This window comes from Babylonia areolata, chromosome 33, assembly GCF_041734735.1.
Source record: "Babylonia areolata isolate BAREFJ2019XMU chromosome 33, ASM4173473v1, whole genome shotgun sequence".
NCBI classification, from domain to species: domain Eukaryota; kingdom Metazoa; phylum Mollusca; class Gastropoda; order Neogastropoda; family Buccinidae; genus Babylonia; species Babylonia areolata.
This window is the reverse complement of record NC_134908.1, coordinates 11,548,322-11,565,974: the sequence shown is the minus strand read 5'-3', so window position 1 is coordinate 11,565,974 and position 17,653 is coordinate 11,548,322. Positions and strand designations below refer to the sequence as shown.

Here is a 17,653-nt window from a genome sequence, read left to right as displayed (position 1 = left end):
ATGTGATGATGGTGTGCATGTTGACGGTGAGTCTTTGACAGTCTGCAGTCTGTTGACGGTGAGTTTTTAACAAGCTGTACTCTGTTGACGGTGAGTCTTTAACAGTCTGCAGTCTGTTGACGGTGAGTCTTTAACAAGCTGTAGTCTGTTGACGGTGAGTTTTTAACAAGCTGTAGTCTGTTGAGAGTGAGTTTTTAACAAGCTGTACTCTGTTGACGGTGAGTCTTTAACAAGCTGTAGTCTGTTGACGGTGAGTTTTTAACAAGCTGTAGTCTGTTGAGAGTGAGTCTTTAACAAGCTGTAGTCTGTTGACGGTGAGTCTTTAACAAGCTGTACTCTGTTGACGGTGAGTCTTTGACAGTCTGCAGTCTGTTGACGGTGAGTGAGAGTGAGTTTTTAACAAGCTGTAGTCTGTTGAGAGTGAGTCTTTAACAAGCTGTAGTCTGTTGAGAGTGAGTCTTTAACAAGCTGTAGTCTGTTCAGGGTAAGTCTTTAACAGTCTGTAGTCTGTTGAGGGTAAGTCTTTAACAAGCTGTAGTCTGTTGAGAGTGACTCTTTAACAAGCTGTAGTCTGTTGAGGGTAGGTCTTTAACAGTCGGTAGTAGTCTGTTGAGGGTAAGTCTTTAACAAGCTGTAGTCTGTTGAGAGTGACTCTTTAACAAGCTGTAGTCTGTTGAGGGTAGGTCTTTAACAGTCGGTAGTCTGTTGAGGGTAAGTCTTTAACAAGTTGTAGTCTGTTGAGGGTAAGTCTTTAACAAGCTGTAGTCTGTTGAGGGTAAGTCTTTAACAAGCTGTAGTCTGTTGAGGGTAGGTCTTTAACAGTCGGTAGTCTGTTGAGGGTAAGTCTTTAACAAGCTGCAGTCTGTTGAGGGTAAGTCTTTAACAAGCTGTAGTCTGTTGAGGGTAAGTCTTTAACAAGCTGTAGTCTGTTGAGGGTAAGTCTTTAACAAGCTGTAGTCTGTTGAGAGTGACTCTTTAACAAGCTGTAGTCTGTTGAGGGTAGGTCTTTAACAGTCGGTAGTCTGTTGAGGGTAAGTCTTTAACAAGCTGTAGTCTGTTGAGGGTAAGTCTTTAACAAGCTGTAGTCTGTTGAGGGTAAGTCTTTAACAAGCTGTAGTCTGTTGAGGGTAAGTCTTTAACAGTCTGTAGTCTGTTGAGGGTAAGTCTTTAACAAGCTGTAGTCTGTTGAGAGTGACTCTTTAACAAGCTGTAGTCTGTTGAGGGTAGGTCTTTAACAGTCTGTAGTCTGTTGAGGGTAAGTCTTTAACAAGCTGTTGTCTGTTGAGAGTGACTCTTTAACAAGCTGTAGTCTGTTGAGGGTAGGTCTTTAACAGTCGGTAGTCTGTTGAGGGTAAGTCTTTAACAAGCTGTAGTCTGTTGAGGGTAAGTCTTTAACAAGCTGTAGTCTGTTGAGGGTAAGTCTTTAACAAGCTGTAGTCTGTTGAGGGTAAGTCTTTAACAGTCGGTAGTCTGTTGACGGTAAGCCTTTAACAGTCTGTATTCTGTTGACGGTGAGTCTTTAACAGTCTGTAGTCTGTTGACGGTAATTCTTTGTTGTAGTCTGTTGAGGGTAAGTCTTCAACAGTATGTAGTCTGTTGAGGTTAAGTCTTTAATAGTCTGAGGGCAAGTCTTCAACAGTATGTAGTCTGTTGAGGTTAAGTCTTTAATAGTCTGAGGGCAAGTCTTCAACAGTTTGTAGTATGTTGAGGGTAAGTCTTTAATAGTCTGAGGGTAAGTCTTTAACAGTATGTAGTCTGTTGAGGTTAAGTCTTTGATAGTCTGAGGGTAAGTCTTTAACAGTATATAGTCTGTTGAGGTTAAGTCTTTAACAGTCTGAGGGTAAGTCTTCAACAGTATGTAGTCTGTTGAGGGTAAGTCTTTAATAGTCTGAGGGTAAGTCTTCAACAGTATGTAGTCTGTTGAGGGTAAGTCTTTAATAGTCTGAGGGTAAGAGGGCAAGTCTTCAACAGTATGTAGTCTGTTGAGGGTAAGTCTTTAATAGTCTGAGGGTAAGAGGGTAAGTCTTCAACAGTATGTAGTCTGTTGAGGGTAAGTCTTTAGTAGTCTGAGGGCAGGTCTTTAACAAGCTGTATTCTGTGCTCAATCCAGGGCTCCCATCCAGCACCCAGGAGGGTGCGCGTCATGAAATTAGAACAAAAATAAAGCATCGACAAAGATAAGTCTTTGATCAAAACTCATTTTGTGTGAGAATGATACAATGTGATTCATGAAAAGAGAGATGTCAGAAGCGAGAAACAATCAAGGTCTTTATCGACCCTTGATTTTTTTTTTTTTTTTTTTTTCTGTAATGAAGTATATACTTAATATTCAAAGACTTTTTTTTCATTACTTATTTGTTCATGTTCCTCCCCTTCAAAAAGAATGAACTGTGAAATATACCAGCCAGTCAAGTACCGCGCTATGAATATATTCCGCAAACCGGATACACACACAGATATACCTACACAGACCCAGACATAGACACAGACATACATGTATATATGTTTTTTGAAGGAGTACTTGTGAATGCATATACATCAGTGGCATCATGCATCTAACAAGGAAAAGCAAGCGCAAGTTGAAGATAGTGTTGTACAACACAGTTACGGATTTCATATCATTGCATTTACAAGAACCTTGAGGAAAATGACATTCAGTTTGATACTGTAGTGCTTCTGAATGCAGTGTTAACGACACTTTTGCGCTGTTGACAAGTAGGTTTATCAAATGTAGTGATAATGATATGTTGCGCTATTGACACGTAGTGCTATAAAATGTAGTAATAGTGACACGTTGTGCTATTGACACGTAGTGTTATTAAATGTAGTGACAGTGACACATTGCGCTATTGACACGAAGTGCTAGTGAATGTAGTGATGACGCACTGCGCTATTGACACGTAGTGCTAGTGAATGTGGACATGACGAACTGCGCTATTGACATGAAGTGCTAGTGAATGTAGTGATGACGCACTGCGCTATTGACACGTATTGCTAGTGAATGTAGTTGTGACGCACTGCGCTATTGACACGTAGTGCTAGTGAATGTAGTGATGACGCACTGCGCTGTTGACACGTAGTGCTAGTGAATGTAGTGATGACGCACTGAGCTATTGACACGTAGTGCTAGTGAATGTAGTGATGACGCACTGCGCTATTGGCACGAAGTGCTAGTAAATGTAGTGATGACGCACTGCGCTATTGACACGAAGTGCTAGTGAACGTAGTGATGGCGCACGGCGCTATTGACACGATGTGCTAGTGAATGTAGTGATGACGCACTGCGCTATTGACACGTAATGCTAGTGAATGTAGTGATGACGCACTGCGCTATTGACACGTAGTGCTAGTGAATGTAGTGATGACGCACTGCGCTATTGACACGTAGTGCTAGTGAATGTAGTGATGACGCACTGCGCTATTGACACGAAGTGCTAGTGAATGTAGTGATGACGCACTGCGCTATTGACACGTAGTGCTAGTGAATGTAGTGATGACGCACTGCGCTATTGACACGAAGTGCTAGTGAACGTAGTGATGGCGCACGGCGCTATTGACACGATGTGCTAGTGAATGTAGTGATGACGCACTGCGCTATTGACACGTAGTGCTAGTGAATGTAGTGATGACGCACTGCGCTATTGACACGTAGTGCTAGTGAATGTATTCATGACGCACTGCGCTATTGACACGAAATGCTAGTGAATGTAGTGATGACGCACTGCGCTATTGACACGTAGTGCTAGTGAATGTAGTGATGACGCACTGCGCTATTGACACGTAGTGCTAGTGAATGTGGACATGACGAACTGCGCTATTGACACGTAGTGCTAGTGAATGTAGTGATGACGCACTGCGCTATTGACATGAAGTGCTAGTGAATGTAGTGATGACGCACTGCGCTATTGATACGTAGTGCTAGTGAATGTAGTGATGACGCACTGCGCTGTTGACACGTAGTGCTAGTGAATGTATTCATGACGCACTGCGCTATTGACACGTATTGCTAGTGAATGTAGTGATGACGCACTGCGCTATTGACACGAAGTGCTAGTGAATGTAGTGATGACGCACTGCGCTATTGACACGTAGTGCTAGTGAATGTAGTGATGACGCACTGCACTATTGACACGAAGTGCTAGTAAATGTAGTGATGACGCACTGCGCTATTGAAACGTATTGCTAGTGAATGTAGTGATGACGCACTGCGCTATTGACAAGAAGTGCTAGTGAATGTAGTGATGACGCACTGCGCTATTGACACGAAGTGCTAGTGATTGTAGTGATGATGCACTGCGCTATTGACACGTAGTGCTAGTGAATGTAGTGATGACGCACTGCGCTATTGACACGTAGTGCTAGTGAATGTAGTGATGACGCACTGCGCTATTGACACGTAGTGCTAGTGAATGTAGTGATGATGCACTGCGCTATTGACACTAGTGCTAGTGATTATAGTGATGACGCACTGCGGTATTGACACGTAGTGCTAGTGAATGTAGTGATGACGCACTGCGCTATTGACACGTAGTGCTAGTGAATGTAGTGATGATGCACTGCGCTATTGACACTAGTGCTAGTGATTATAGTGATGACGCACTGCGGTATTGACACGTAGTGCTAGTGAATGTAGTGATGACGCACTGCGCTATTGACACGTAGTGCTAGTGAATGTAGTGATGATGCACTGCGCTATTGACACTAGTGCTAGTGATTATAGTGATGACGCACTGCGGTATTGACACGTAGTGCTAGTGAATGTAGTGATGACGCACTGCGCTATTGACACGTAGTGCTAGTGAATGTAGTGATGACGCACTGCACTATTGACACGAAGTGCTAGTGAATGTAGTGATGATGCACTGCGCTATTGACACGTAGTGCTAGTGAATGTAGTGATGACGCACTGCGCTATTGACACGAAGTGCTAGTGAATGTAGTGATGACGCATTGCGCTATTGACACGCAGTGCTAGTTATTATAGTGATGACGCACTGCGCTATTGACACGCAGTGCTAGTGAATGTAGTGATGACGCACTGCACTATTGACACGAAATGCTATTGAAGGTAGTGATGACGCACTGCGCTATTGACACGAAGTGCTAGTTATTATAGTGATGACGGACTGCGCTATTGACACGTATTGCTAGTGAATGTAGTAATGACGCACTGCGCTATTGACACGAAATGCTAGAGAATGTAGTGATGACGCATTGCGCTATTGACACGCAGTGCTAGTTATTATAGTGATGACGCACTGCGCTATTGACACGCAGTGCTAGTGAATGTAGTGATGACGCACTGCGCTATTGATACGTAGTGCTAGTGAATGTAGTGATGACGCATTGCGCTATTGACACGTAGTGCTAGTGAATGTAGTGATGACGCACTGCGCTATTGACACGTAGTGCTAGTTATTATAGTGATGACGCATTGCGCTATTGATACGTAGTGCTAGTGAATGTAGTGATGACGCATTGCGCTATTGACACGTAGTGCTAGTGAATGTAGTGATGACGCACTGCGCTATTGACATGTATTGCTAGTGAATGTAGTGATGACGCACTGCGCTATTGACATGTATTGCTAGTGAATGTAGTGATGACGCACTGCGCTATTGACACGTAGTGCTAGTGAATGTATTCATGACGCACTGCGCTATTGACACGTATTGCTAGTGAATGTAGTGATGACGCACTGCGCTATTGACACGAAGTGCTAGTGAATGTAGTGATGACGCACTGCGCTATTGACACGTAGTGGTACTGAATGTTGTGATTATGACAAGTTGTGCAATCAATATGTAACACTATCGGAGGTAACCCCATTGTCCTTTAGGACAAACCTTTTTACACCAAAGCTCCTTAGGGTGTTTTGGAAGTGAATGTGATCAACATTGGACTGATTCTCTACAAGCATGCCTCTAATTCTGACAGTGTCTTTTCTTTGATGTTGCCACACTTGGTCACTGCTAGTGCAGCAATGGATTTGCTATTTGTAGTCATTGAAGGGCGTTGGTGTTATCTTCTATAGTGTTCAGAAAGAACAGACTGGAGAAGGAGAAGGTCACACACACACACACACACACACACACACACACACACACACACACACACACACACACACACACACACACATACACACACACACACACACAAACATGCGTGCGCGCGCACGCGCGCTCGATAAAGAATCGTTGATCTGATAGTCGTAACGGAAATGAATCCAAGGAGCACTACACAGTTCTTCCCTCAGTAGATTTTGCTGTAACAATGTAGAGATACTTATCATCCTTTCATTCATTCACTCACTCACACATTCATCCATTCATTTATTCTTTCTTTCCTCACGGCCTGACGAAGCACGTTGGGTCACACTGCTGGTCAAGCATCTCCTTAGCAGTTGTGGTGTAGCGTATATGGATTAGTCCGAAAGAAATGACGCCTCCTTGAGAAACTTAGCTTAATCATTGAATTGGTTTTCTTAGAAACCTAATTCATTCATTCATTCATTCATCCGTTCGTTCATTCATTTATTCTTCTTCCTCTTGTTTTTTAATTTTAATTTTTTGGTTAAAACCTTCATTCTACCGTCCAGACCTAAGGGCGTTTACCAAAAGAGTCTTGAACAACTTAATTTTAATTTTTAATTTGACAAGCGCCACAAACTAATTCCTTTGCACAAGGAAATGATCTCCAAAGAGTAAAGTGATGTCCACAGCACTGCTAAACGAGACGGCATTACACACTCCCCTCATGTCAGGCATGGATAAGACTTCCTGTGGTTTTAGAACACATTAATTTGTTAACATGAACATATTCAACACATTGTGTCACACAAAAGAAATCATTGAATTGGTAATAGCATGGGAACAGAGCTGAGAGAGAGAGACAGACAGACAGACAGACACGGAGACACAGAGAGAAATAATCGAAATGGCAATCGAACATTTCTCATTGGAGGGAAAGGAGTAAGGTGACAGTGGCCTGTTTTCACCCTGTCCTCTGGAAAGAGAAGAACGAATTACTTTAGGGAATGAAAGACGGGAAAGACATACACACGACATTGTTTAAGAAAAACAAGAACAAATAAACAGAGAAACAGAGCATTTCCTACAACGCCATGAGTAGAGGCATTCAGTACAAGTGCGTGTGAATGAGAGAGGGAGAAGAAGAAAGGAAGGAGAGAGAGATCGCGAAGGAGGGAGGGGTGGGTGAGGGAGGAATGAAGAGAGAGAGAGAGAGAGAGAGAGAGAGAGAGAGAGAGAGAGAGAGAACAATTTCATTTTCGTAATTATACTGATGCTGATGTTTACATTAAAGGGGACACAAAGTGAAATAGAATCATGCTATCAAATCCTTGCAGATGGGTAATTACAGAACCATACGTTAAACTGAGCATATCTGGCCATTAAAGCAGTTATATTGATTTAAACCACCAGCCGCCACCATTTGGGGCTTAACTTTTTAGCAAAGGAAACAGAAAGAGGTCAATTGTGACATCACATCGACAACTTCCAGGACTGCTGGGTTCAGAAAAACAGTGGGAAACAAAAGATGATCTGTCATTCAAACTGCAGGCCTATCACACTCATGTTTTCAAAAGCTGCAACAGTCAAGTCATTGTTTGTGGAACATGTGCTGTCTTCGGGTGGAACGGAGTTGGCAAAGTCTCCACACCGGCACTCCCAGCTTTGATCTGTGTGTGGTGTTGACGTTTCAGCAGCTCGTTTTAACTCTTCTTCCGTGAACTCGGGTTCAAAATTAGATGTAACTAAACCAAAATCCATTCCAACACAGATCTTTTACATTATTTTTCTTTTCTTTTGGAAAGTCCTTGTACAATATTTTTTTCATGACTTTAATTTGATCTGCTTCGCAAGTCAGCCAAAAGCAAAACTTTGTCTCCGAACATGTCATGTCACAACACCGCGCGAAATGGCGGCCTGCATGACCACTCAAAGGATCACATTTAAAAAAGAAAAAAAGAAAAAAAAGATCTCAAGATACACTGTTTGCTTTGAAAAGTATTGGACGAGCCATAACTACTTGAAATATATTTATGTAAGCCAAACCACCTCGTGTCCCCTTCAAGTGCAGATTAAACATCGATCCATAAATGATGAATATCCGCTGTGGAACAAAGATCGATTCTTGGCCTTGGCAACGTTGTCCCGTGCATGCCATGTGATCATTTACTGAACAATCACAGCCTGATAATATTTTCACCATGAATATGGCCTGACCATGTTTTGCTTTTAAATTCATTGGCCATATGTCAAGTTGTGTGTAATTGTTGTAGCAGTTGGGTTTGGGTTCTATCTTGGAGACAGAGTTTTCATGAAGAAGGTGAGGAGGACAATAGGGGGAGGAAAGGAAATGGAAATCACACACGTGGGTCGTTTCAGAAACATTCTATATTTCAGTCTTGAAGTACTCTGCTCGACGGTACATGACAACGCGCGTCAATGCGCGAACTTCTGCAAAGAAAGTACAGAAGCGCCATTTAATAAAACATACAGAAAGTATTACTAAAATATAATAACTAAAAACTATATTTGTAATGTACAGCGCGAAACTTTAGTAGTACCACCAAATGGAAACTATACAGACAATTCAAATATAACACTTTATCACTTAAATGATTGATCTATGGTAACCCCACCATACCACATCACACCATACACCCCACCCCACACTACACCACACCACACAGCATCTCAACCTACCATACCACATCACACCATACACCCCACCCCACACTACACCACACCACACAACATCTCAACCCACCATACCACATCACACCATACACCCCACCCCACACTACACCACACCACACAACATCTCAACCCACCATACCACATCACACCATACACCCCACCCCACACTACACCACACCACACAACATCTCAACCCACCATACCACATCACACCATACACCCCACCCCACACTACACCACACCACACAACATCTCAACCCACCATACCACATCACACCATACACCCCACCCCACACTACACCACACCACACAACATCTCAACCCACCATACCACATCACACCATACACCCCACCCCACACTACACCACACCACACAACATCTCAACCCACCATACCACATCACACCATACACCCCACCCCACACTACACCACACCACACAACATCTCAACCCACCATACCACATCACACCATACACCCCACCCCACACTACACCACACCACACAACATCTCAACCCACCATACCACATCACACCATACACCCCACCCCACACTACACCACACCACACAACATCTCAATCCACCATACCACATCACACCATACACCCCACCCCACACTACACCACACCACACAACATCTCAATCCACCATACCACATCACACCATACACCCCACCCCACACTACACCACACCACACAACATCTCAATCCACCATACCACATCACACCCACCCTACCACCCAGCCGACCCCTTGACAGCCGACACATTGTTGTTGATGAGTGTCCCCACAGACGCCCCCCACAGTGCCCATGGCAGCCTGGATGATGGCGGTGTGTGTGCACGTGGCGCTGCACGTGCTGGTGATCAGCTGTCAGCACAGTGTTCACATGGATCGACAGCCCCTGGACGGCAGGCTGTTCCGTGACGCCCTCCACCTCCAGTCTCGCTCCAGTCTGGACTGTGCCCGCACATGCGCGGCCAACGACGACTGTGTGACCTTCACCTTCGTGCCAGAGTCAAAGACATGCCGGGGTTACTTCCAGAGAAAGACCTTGGCAGACTCTTCAGATCCCGTCGCTGGGGCGAGAACGTACAACCTGCGAATGCCATGTGCGTGTAGCATGGTTTGTCTGTTGGCCTTTTACGGTTTTAGTGTGTCTGTGTCTCACGCGCGCGCGCGCGCACGCAAACGCGCGCACATGCAAAAGTATAGAGCATTTCATTTCAGTCTGTACGACGTTAACGGCATTAAACAAGAAATGCTTTGTCTGTGCACTGTCTGAGACTGGTTAAACACTGTGTGACCTGTGCATTGTTCTGAGACTGGTTAAACACTATGTGACCTGTGCACTGTTTCAGACTGGTTAAACACTGTGTGACCTGTGCACTGTTTCAGACTGGTTAAACACTGTGTGACCTGTGCACTGTTTCAGACTGGTTAAACACTGTGTGACCTGTGCACTGTTTCAGACTGGTTGAACACTGTGTGACCTGTGCACTGTTTCAGACTGGTTAAACACTGTGTGACCTGTGCACTGTTTCAGACTGGTTAAACACTGTGTGACCTGTGCACTGTTTCAGACTGGTTAAACACTATGTGACCTGTGCACTGTCTGAGACTGGTTAAACACTGTGTGACCTGTGCACTGTTTCAGACTGGTTAAACACTGTGTGACCTGTGCACTGTTTCAGACTGGTTAAACACTGTGTGACCTGTGCACTGTTTCAGACTGGTTAAACACTGTGTGACCTGTGCACTGTTTCAGACTGGTTAAACACTGTGTGACCTGTGCACTGTTTCAGACTGGTTAAACACTGTGTGACCTGTGCACTGTTTCAGACTGGTTAAACACTGTGTGACCTGTGCACTGTCTGAAACTGGTTGAGTATCAGTATCAGTATCAGTAGCTCAAGGAGGCGTCACTGCGTTCGGACAAATCCATATACGCTACACCACATCTGCCAAGCAGATGCCTGACCAGCAGCGTAACCCAACGCGCTTAATCAGGCCTTGAGGAAAAAAAAAAGAAAAAGAAAAAAAAAAAGGTGAATAAATGATAGATAAGCTTACACAAATAAATAAATAAATAATAAATAATAACTATAATGTAAAAAAAAAAGAAAAAAAAAAAGAAAAAAAAAAAAGAAGCAAATAGATGTAAAACATGAAGACACACATTCACATATACACCCACACATGCATAACAGATATGCACCGAACATGCAGTTTCACAGACTGGTTGAACACTGTGTGACCTGTGCACTGTTTCAGACTGGTTAAACACTGTGTGACCTGTGCACTGTTTCAGACTGGTTAAACACTGTGTGACCTGTGCACTGTTTCAGACTGGTTAAACACTGTGTGACCTTGCACTGTTTCAGACTGGTTAAACACTGTGTGACCTGTGCACTGTTTCAGACTGGTTAAACACTGTGTGACCTGTGCACTGTTTCAGACTGGTTAAACACTGTGTGACCTGTGCACTGTTTCAGACTGGTTAAACACTGTGTGACCTGTGCACTGTCTGAAACTGGTTAAACACTGTGTGACCTGTGCACTGTTTCAGACTGGTTAAACATTGTGTGACCTGTGCACTGTTTCAGACTGGTTAAACACTGTGTGACATGTGCACTGTTTCAGACTGGTTAAACACTGTGTGACCTGTGCACTGTTTCAGACTGGTTAAACACTGTGTGACCTTGCACTGTTTCAGACTGGTTAAACACTGTGTGACCTGTGCACTGTCTGAAACTGGTTAAACAGTGTGTGACCTGTGCACTGTCTGAAACTGGTTAAACACTGTGTGACCTGTGCACTGTTTCAGACTGGTTAAACATTGTGTGACCTGTGCACTGTTTCAGACTGGTTAAACACTGTGTGACATGTGCACTGTTTCAGACTGGTTAAACACTGTGTGACCTGCGCACTGTTTCAGACTGGTTAAACACTGTGTGACCTGTGCACTGTTTCAGACTGGTTAAACACTGTGTGACCTGTGCACTGTTTCAGACTGGTTAAACACTGTGTGACCTGTGCACTGTTTCAGACTGGTTAAACACTATGTGACCTGTGCACTGTTTCAGACTGGTTAAACACTGTGTGACCTGTGCACTGTTTGAGACTGGTTAAACACTGTGTGACCTGTGCACTGTTTCAGACTGGTTAAACACTGTGTGACCTGTGCACTGTTTCAGACTGGTTGAACACTGTGTGACCTGTGCACTGTTTCAGACTGGTTAAACACTGTGTGACCTGTGCACTGTTTCAGACTGGTTAAACACTGTGTGACCTGTGCACTGTTTCAGACTGGTTAAACACTGTGTGACCTGTGCACTGTTTCAGACTGGTTAAACACTATGTGACCTGTGCACTGTCTGAGACTGGTTAAACACTGTGTGACCTGTGCACTGTTTCAGACTGGTTAAACACTGTGTGACCTGTGCACTGTTTCAGACTGGTTAAACACTATGTGACCTGTGCACTGTTTCAGACTGGTTAAACACTGTGTGACCTGTGCACTGTTTCAGACTGGTTAAACACTGTGTGACCTGTGCACTGTTTCAGACTGGTTAAACACTGTGTGACCTGTGCACTGTCTGAAACTGGTTGAGTATCAGTATCAGTATCAGTAGCTCAAGGAGGCGTCACTGCGTTCGGACAAATCCATATACGCTACACCACATCTGCCAAGCAGATGCCTGACCAGCAGCGTAACCCAACGCGCTTAATCAGGCCTTGAGGAAAAAAAAAAGAAAAAGAAAAAAAAAAAGGTGAATAAATGATAGATAAGCTTACACAAATAAATAAATAAATAATAAATAATAACTATAATGTAAAAAAAAAAAAAAAGAAGCAAATAGATGTAAAACATGAAGACACACATTCACATATACACCCACACATGCATAACAGATATGCACCGAACATGCAGTTTCACAGACTGGTTGAACACTGTGTGACCTGTGCACTGTTTCAGACTGGTTAAACACTGTGTGACATGTGCACTGTTTCAGACTGGTTAAACACTGTGTGACCTGTGCACTGTTTCAGACTGGTTAAACACTGTGTGACCTGTGCACTGTTTCAGACTGGTTAAACACTGTGTGACCTTGCACTGTTTCAGACTGGTTAAACACTGTGTGACCTGTGCACTGTTTCAGACTGGTTAAACACTGTGTGACCTGTGCACTGTTTCAGACTGGTTAAACACTGTGTGACCTGTGCACTGTTTCAGACTGGTTAAACACTGTGTGACCTGTGCACTGTCTGAAACTGGTTAAACACTGTGTGACCTGTGCACTGTTTCAGACTGGTTAAACATTGTGTGACCTGTGCACTGTTTCAGACTGGTTAAACACTGTGTGACATGTGCACTGTTTCAGACTGGTTAAACACTGTGTGACCTTGCACTGTTTCAGACTGGTTAAACACTGTGTGACCTTGCACTGTTTCAGACTGGTTAAACACTGTGTGACCTGTGCACTGTTTCAGACTGGTTAAACACTGTGTGACCTGTGCACTGTTTCAGACTGGTTAAACACTGTGTGACCTGTGCACTGTTTCAGACTGGTTAAACAGTGTGTGACCTGTGCACTGTCTGAAACTGGTTAAACACTGTGTGACCTGTGCACTGTTTCAGACTGGTTAAACATTGTGTGACCTGTGCACTGTTTCAGACTGGTTAAACACTGTGTGACATGTGCACTGTTTCAGACTGGTTAAACACTGTGTGACCTTGCACTGTTTCAGACTGGTTAAACACTGTGTGACCTGTGCACTGTCTGAAACTGGTTAAACAGTGTGTGACCTGTGCACTGTCTGAAACTGGTTAAACACTGTGTGACCTGTGCACTGTTTCAGACTGGTTAAACATTGTGTGACCTGTGCACTGTTTCAGACTGGTTAAACACTGTGTGACATGTGCACTGTTTCAGACTGGTTAAACACTGTGTGACCTGTGCACTGTTTCAGACTGGTTAAACACTGTGTGACCTCTGCACTGTTTGAGACTGGTTAAACACTGTGTGACCTGTGCACTGTTTCAGACTGGTTAAACACTGTGTGACCTGTGCACTGTTTGAGACTGGTTAAACACTGTGTGACCTGTGCACTGTTTCAGACTGGTTAAACACTGTGTGACCTGTGCACTGTTTCAGACTGGTTAAACACTGTGTGACCTGTGCACTGTTTCAGACTGGTTAAACACTGTGTGACCTGTGCACTGTTTCAGACTGGTTAAACACTGTGTGACCTGTGCACTGTTTCAGACTGGTTAAACACTGTGTGACCTGTGCACTGTTTCAGACTGGTTAAACACTGTGTGACCTGTGCACTGTTTGAGACTGGTTAAACACTGTGTGACCTTGCACTGTTTCAGACTGGTTAAACACTGTGTGACCTGTGCACTGTTTCAGACTGGTTAAACACTATGTGACCTGTGCACTGTTTCAGACTGGTTAAACACTGTGTGACCTGTGCACTGTCTGAAACTGGTTAAACACTGTGTGACCTGTGCACTGTTTCAGACTGGTTAAACACTGTGTGACCTGTGCACTGTTTCAGACTGGTTAAACATTGTGTGACCTGTGCACTGTTTCAGACTGGTTAAACACTGTGTGACCTGTGCACTGTTTCAGACTGGTTAAACACTGTGTGACCTGTGCACTGTCTGAAACTGGTTAAACACTGTGTGACCTGTGCACTGTTTCAGACTGGTTAAACACTGTGTGACCTGTGCACTGTTTCAGACTGGTTAAACACTGTGTGACCTGTGCACTGTTTCAGACTGGTTAAACACTGTGTGACCTGTGCACTGTTTCAGACTGGTTAAACACTGTGTGACCTGTGCACTGTCTGAAACTGGTTGAGTATCAGTATCAGTATCAGTAGCTCAAGGAGGCGTCACTGCGTTCGGACAAATCCATATACGCTACACCACATCTGCCAAGCAGATGCCTGACCAGCAGCGTAACCCAACGCGCTTAGTCAGGCCTTGAGGAAAAAAAAAAGAAAATGAAAAAAAAAAGGTGAATAAATGATAGATAAGCTTACACAAAAAAGCAAAAAAAAAAAAAAGCAAAATAAAATAGATGTAAAACATGAAGACACACATTCACATATACACCCACACATGCATAACAGATATGCACCGAACATGCAGTTTCACAGACTGGTTGAACACTGTGTGACCTGTGCACTGTTTCAGACTGGTTAAACACTGTGTGACCTGTGCACTGTTTCAGACTGGTTAAACACTGTGTGACCTGTGCACTGTTTCAGACTGGTTAAACACTGTGTGACCTTGCACTGTTTCAGACTGGTTAAACACTGTGTGACCTGTGCACTGTTTCAGACTGGTTAAACACTGTGTGACCTTGCACTGTTTCAGACTGGTTAAACACTATGTGACCTGTGCACTGTTTGAGACTGGTTAAACACTGTGTGACCTGTGCACTGTTTGAGACTGGTTAAACACTGTGTGACCTGTGCACTGTTTCAGACTGGTTAAACACTGTGTGACCTGTGCACTGTTTCAGACTGGCTGAACACTGTGTGACCTGTGCACTGTTTCAGACTGGCTGAACAAGCCCTGTGCTGACACCGCGAGCTGTGTGGCTGTCATCCCACCAGCCTTGCAGAAGGGGCTGTGGGACAAACTGCCCGTCTGCTTCAAGGGCCGCTGTTTGTGCCAGGTGCCCACCTTCTACTCCGTCAGCCAACGGCTGTGTAAGCTGGGTAAGTCTTCTTCTTTCTCGCCTTCTGCTGCTGCTGCTGCTGCGTCTGTGGGCTGCAAAACCAACATTCGCTCTTATGTGCATATAGGCTTTTTACGTGTGTGACCTTTTTCATTCATTCCGGTATGTGGCCAACTTTTCCCCGTGAGTATCTGGGTATGTTCTTGCTGTCAAACATACCGAACGCTGATATGGATTACGGGATGTTTAATGTGCTATTTGATCTTCCGCGTGCTTGTGCACATGAAGGGGGTTCGAGCAATGGTAGGTCTGCACACGTGTTGACTTGGGAGGTGGGCAAAAAGAATGTCTACCCTTGAAACACAAGGCGTCATGACCAGGATTCCAACCCGGGAGTCCCAGATTGAAAGTCAAACACTTTAAGCACTTGCCTGTTGCACTTGTCAGCTTGGTAAGTATGGTAAATATGTGCTCATCTTCTCTCTTGGTATTTCAGTGCTCTTTCAACACTTCCGCTCTTTATCGATGACATAACTAGAAAAACAAGAGAGGCAAGGCCTTCAAGACTCACTTGTGATATACTTAAAAATTAAAAAAAATAAATCAAATCGTTAAAATGTGTTCTGTATTTGTTATTATAAAGCTTCGGGTTAAAAGAAAAAGAAAAAAAAGTCCTAACGGCAGATTCGAACCCCGTGTGTTCGGGTGAGAAGAAACTGTCTTACCCATTACACTATCGTGGCTTCTTAACTGGCGTTCAAAAATAGAATATTTAAACATGCTTTTTTAAAGGGCGATAAATCGATTGCGGTATTCGCTGTGAGAACGCTGTTTAAATCATATTATTCTGGTGTATCTTGGGCATTCAAAAAATCTTTAAGGGCAATCAAAAATTCTTTTTAAGTCCGCGGTAAAGGAAACGTGGCTATCGCCGCAATCACACTGCAACATTTAGCCGTTTTCTCTGGATCTAGATAGATGTACAAGTTTTGTTACACCCAGTTAACACGGTCGATTCAATTTCTCTTTTATGTTCATTCTAGTCTTATAGTTTTAAAGCTGATATGAAAATTGAGTATTTTGTTAAACTAACAACATGTAGAGCCAAGGACAAGTACTTCTAAACGTCGTATGAATTGAAAAGGACTTCATTTTGAGAAAAAGTCAGGACTGGAAACTTTTACGTTTCATCAATTCAAGGGTATTAACTCTCATTGTTTATTATTTTTAACTGTGAATTCCGACTGATTCTGTGGGTATTTTTATGGCATTTTGGGGCATAATCCAGTAAGTGATGAGGCGTTCACAAATCTTTCTCTGAATAAATATTTAACGGTCTCCTTCTCCAACTTTCGATCACATGTTATCGTGTATTGTCGATTGAATATAGGATTGAACGGGCAGGTCAACAACTTGAAACAAAATGGCGTCGTTCGCGTTCGCGAAGAATATGAGCACGCGCTTTGAATATGTATAAATATGTGTACGCAATTGATTTTTGCCCATGACCTTCAGGGCTCAGCCAATAGATCTATAAAGTCCACTCGTTGCATTGATTTTAGTATTTTCCGAAAAAGACCACTTGGGCGAATGAACATAGTGAAAGCCCTGTACACTGAGAGTAAAACACACAAGCTTTTTATGTATTGAGTATAATTTCAAAATGTAATGTTTAAGATGAGAAAGATCAGTTTAAAGCAAATTAAGCCCCCTAGCATTAATTACAGATTAATTTCCCATTTTTATTATCTGCACCAAAGACATGCAAAATAAAGCAAAATAAATATAACTTCCATGCTTAGCAAAAGAAGTTCCTTTTAGAACAAAAAATGATGAAAATGACTGCTCTTGTTGTTGTGTCAGAATATCAGATCAAAGTGCCAAGTGTAGAGAAAAAAAACAACCCCCCCCCCAAAAAAAAAAAAAACAACAACAAAAAAACAAAAAAACCCCAGTAAATTTAGTTTACATATAATTTGGCTTCTTTTTAAAAAATTTTTGTGTGCCCGTCCCAGAGGTGCAATATTGTTCTAAACAAGATGACTGGAAAAAACTTAATTTTTCCTGTTTTTATGCCAAATTTGGTATCAACTGACAAAATATTTGCAGAGAAAATGGCAATGTTAAAGTTTACCACGGACACACACACACACACACACACACACAGACAACCAAACGCTGGGTTGAAACATAGACTCACTTTGTTTACACAAGTGAGTCAAAAACTATTCTCACG

General features: G+C 43.2%; 1 protein-coding gene across 1 annotated transcript in view; it reads left to right on the top strand.

Moving 5' to 3' along the window:
• Positions 1 to 358: 358 nt before the first annotated feature.
• Positions 359 to 17,653, top strand: part of LOC143277154 (uncharacterized) — a 22,015-nt gene continuing 4,720 nt past the window's right edge. Inside the window, exons 1-3 of the mRNA XM_076581913.1 lie at positions 359 to 378; positions 9,513 to 9,831; positions 15,296 to 15,457. Of these exons, the coding sequence (XP_076438028.1) occupies positions 9,531 to 9,831; positions 15,296 to 15,457 (463 nt within the window). The 5' untranslated portion in view covers positions 359 to 378; positions 9,513 to 9,530. The remainder of the gene's footprint in view (positions 379 to 9,512; positions 9,832 to 15,295; positions 15,458 to 17,653) is intronic.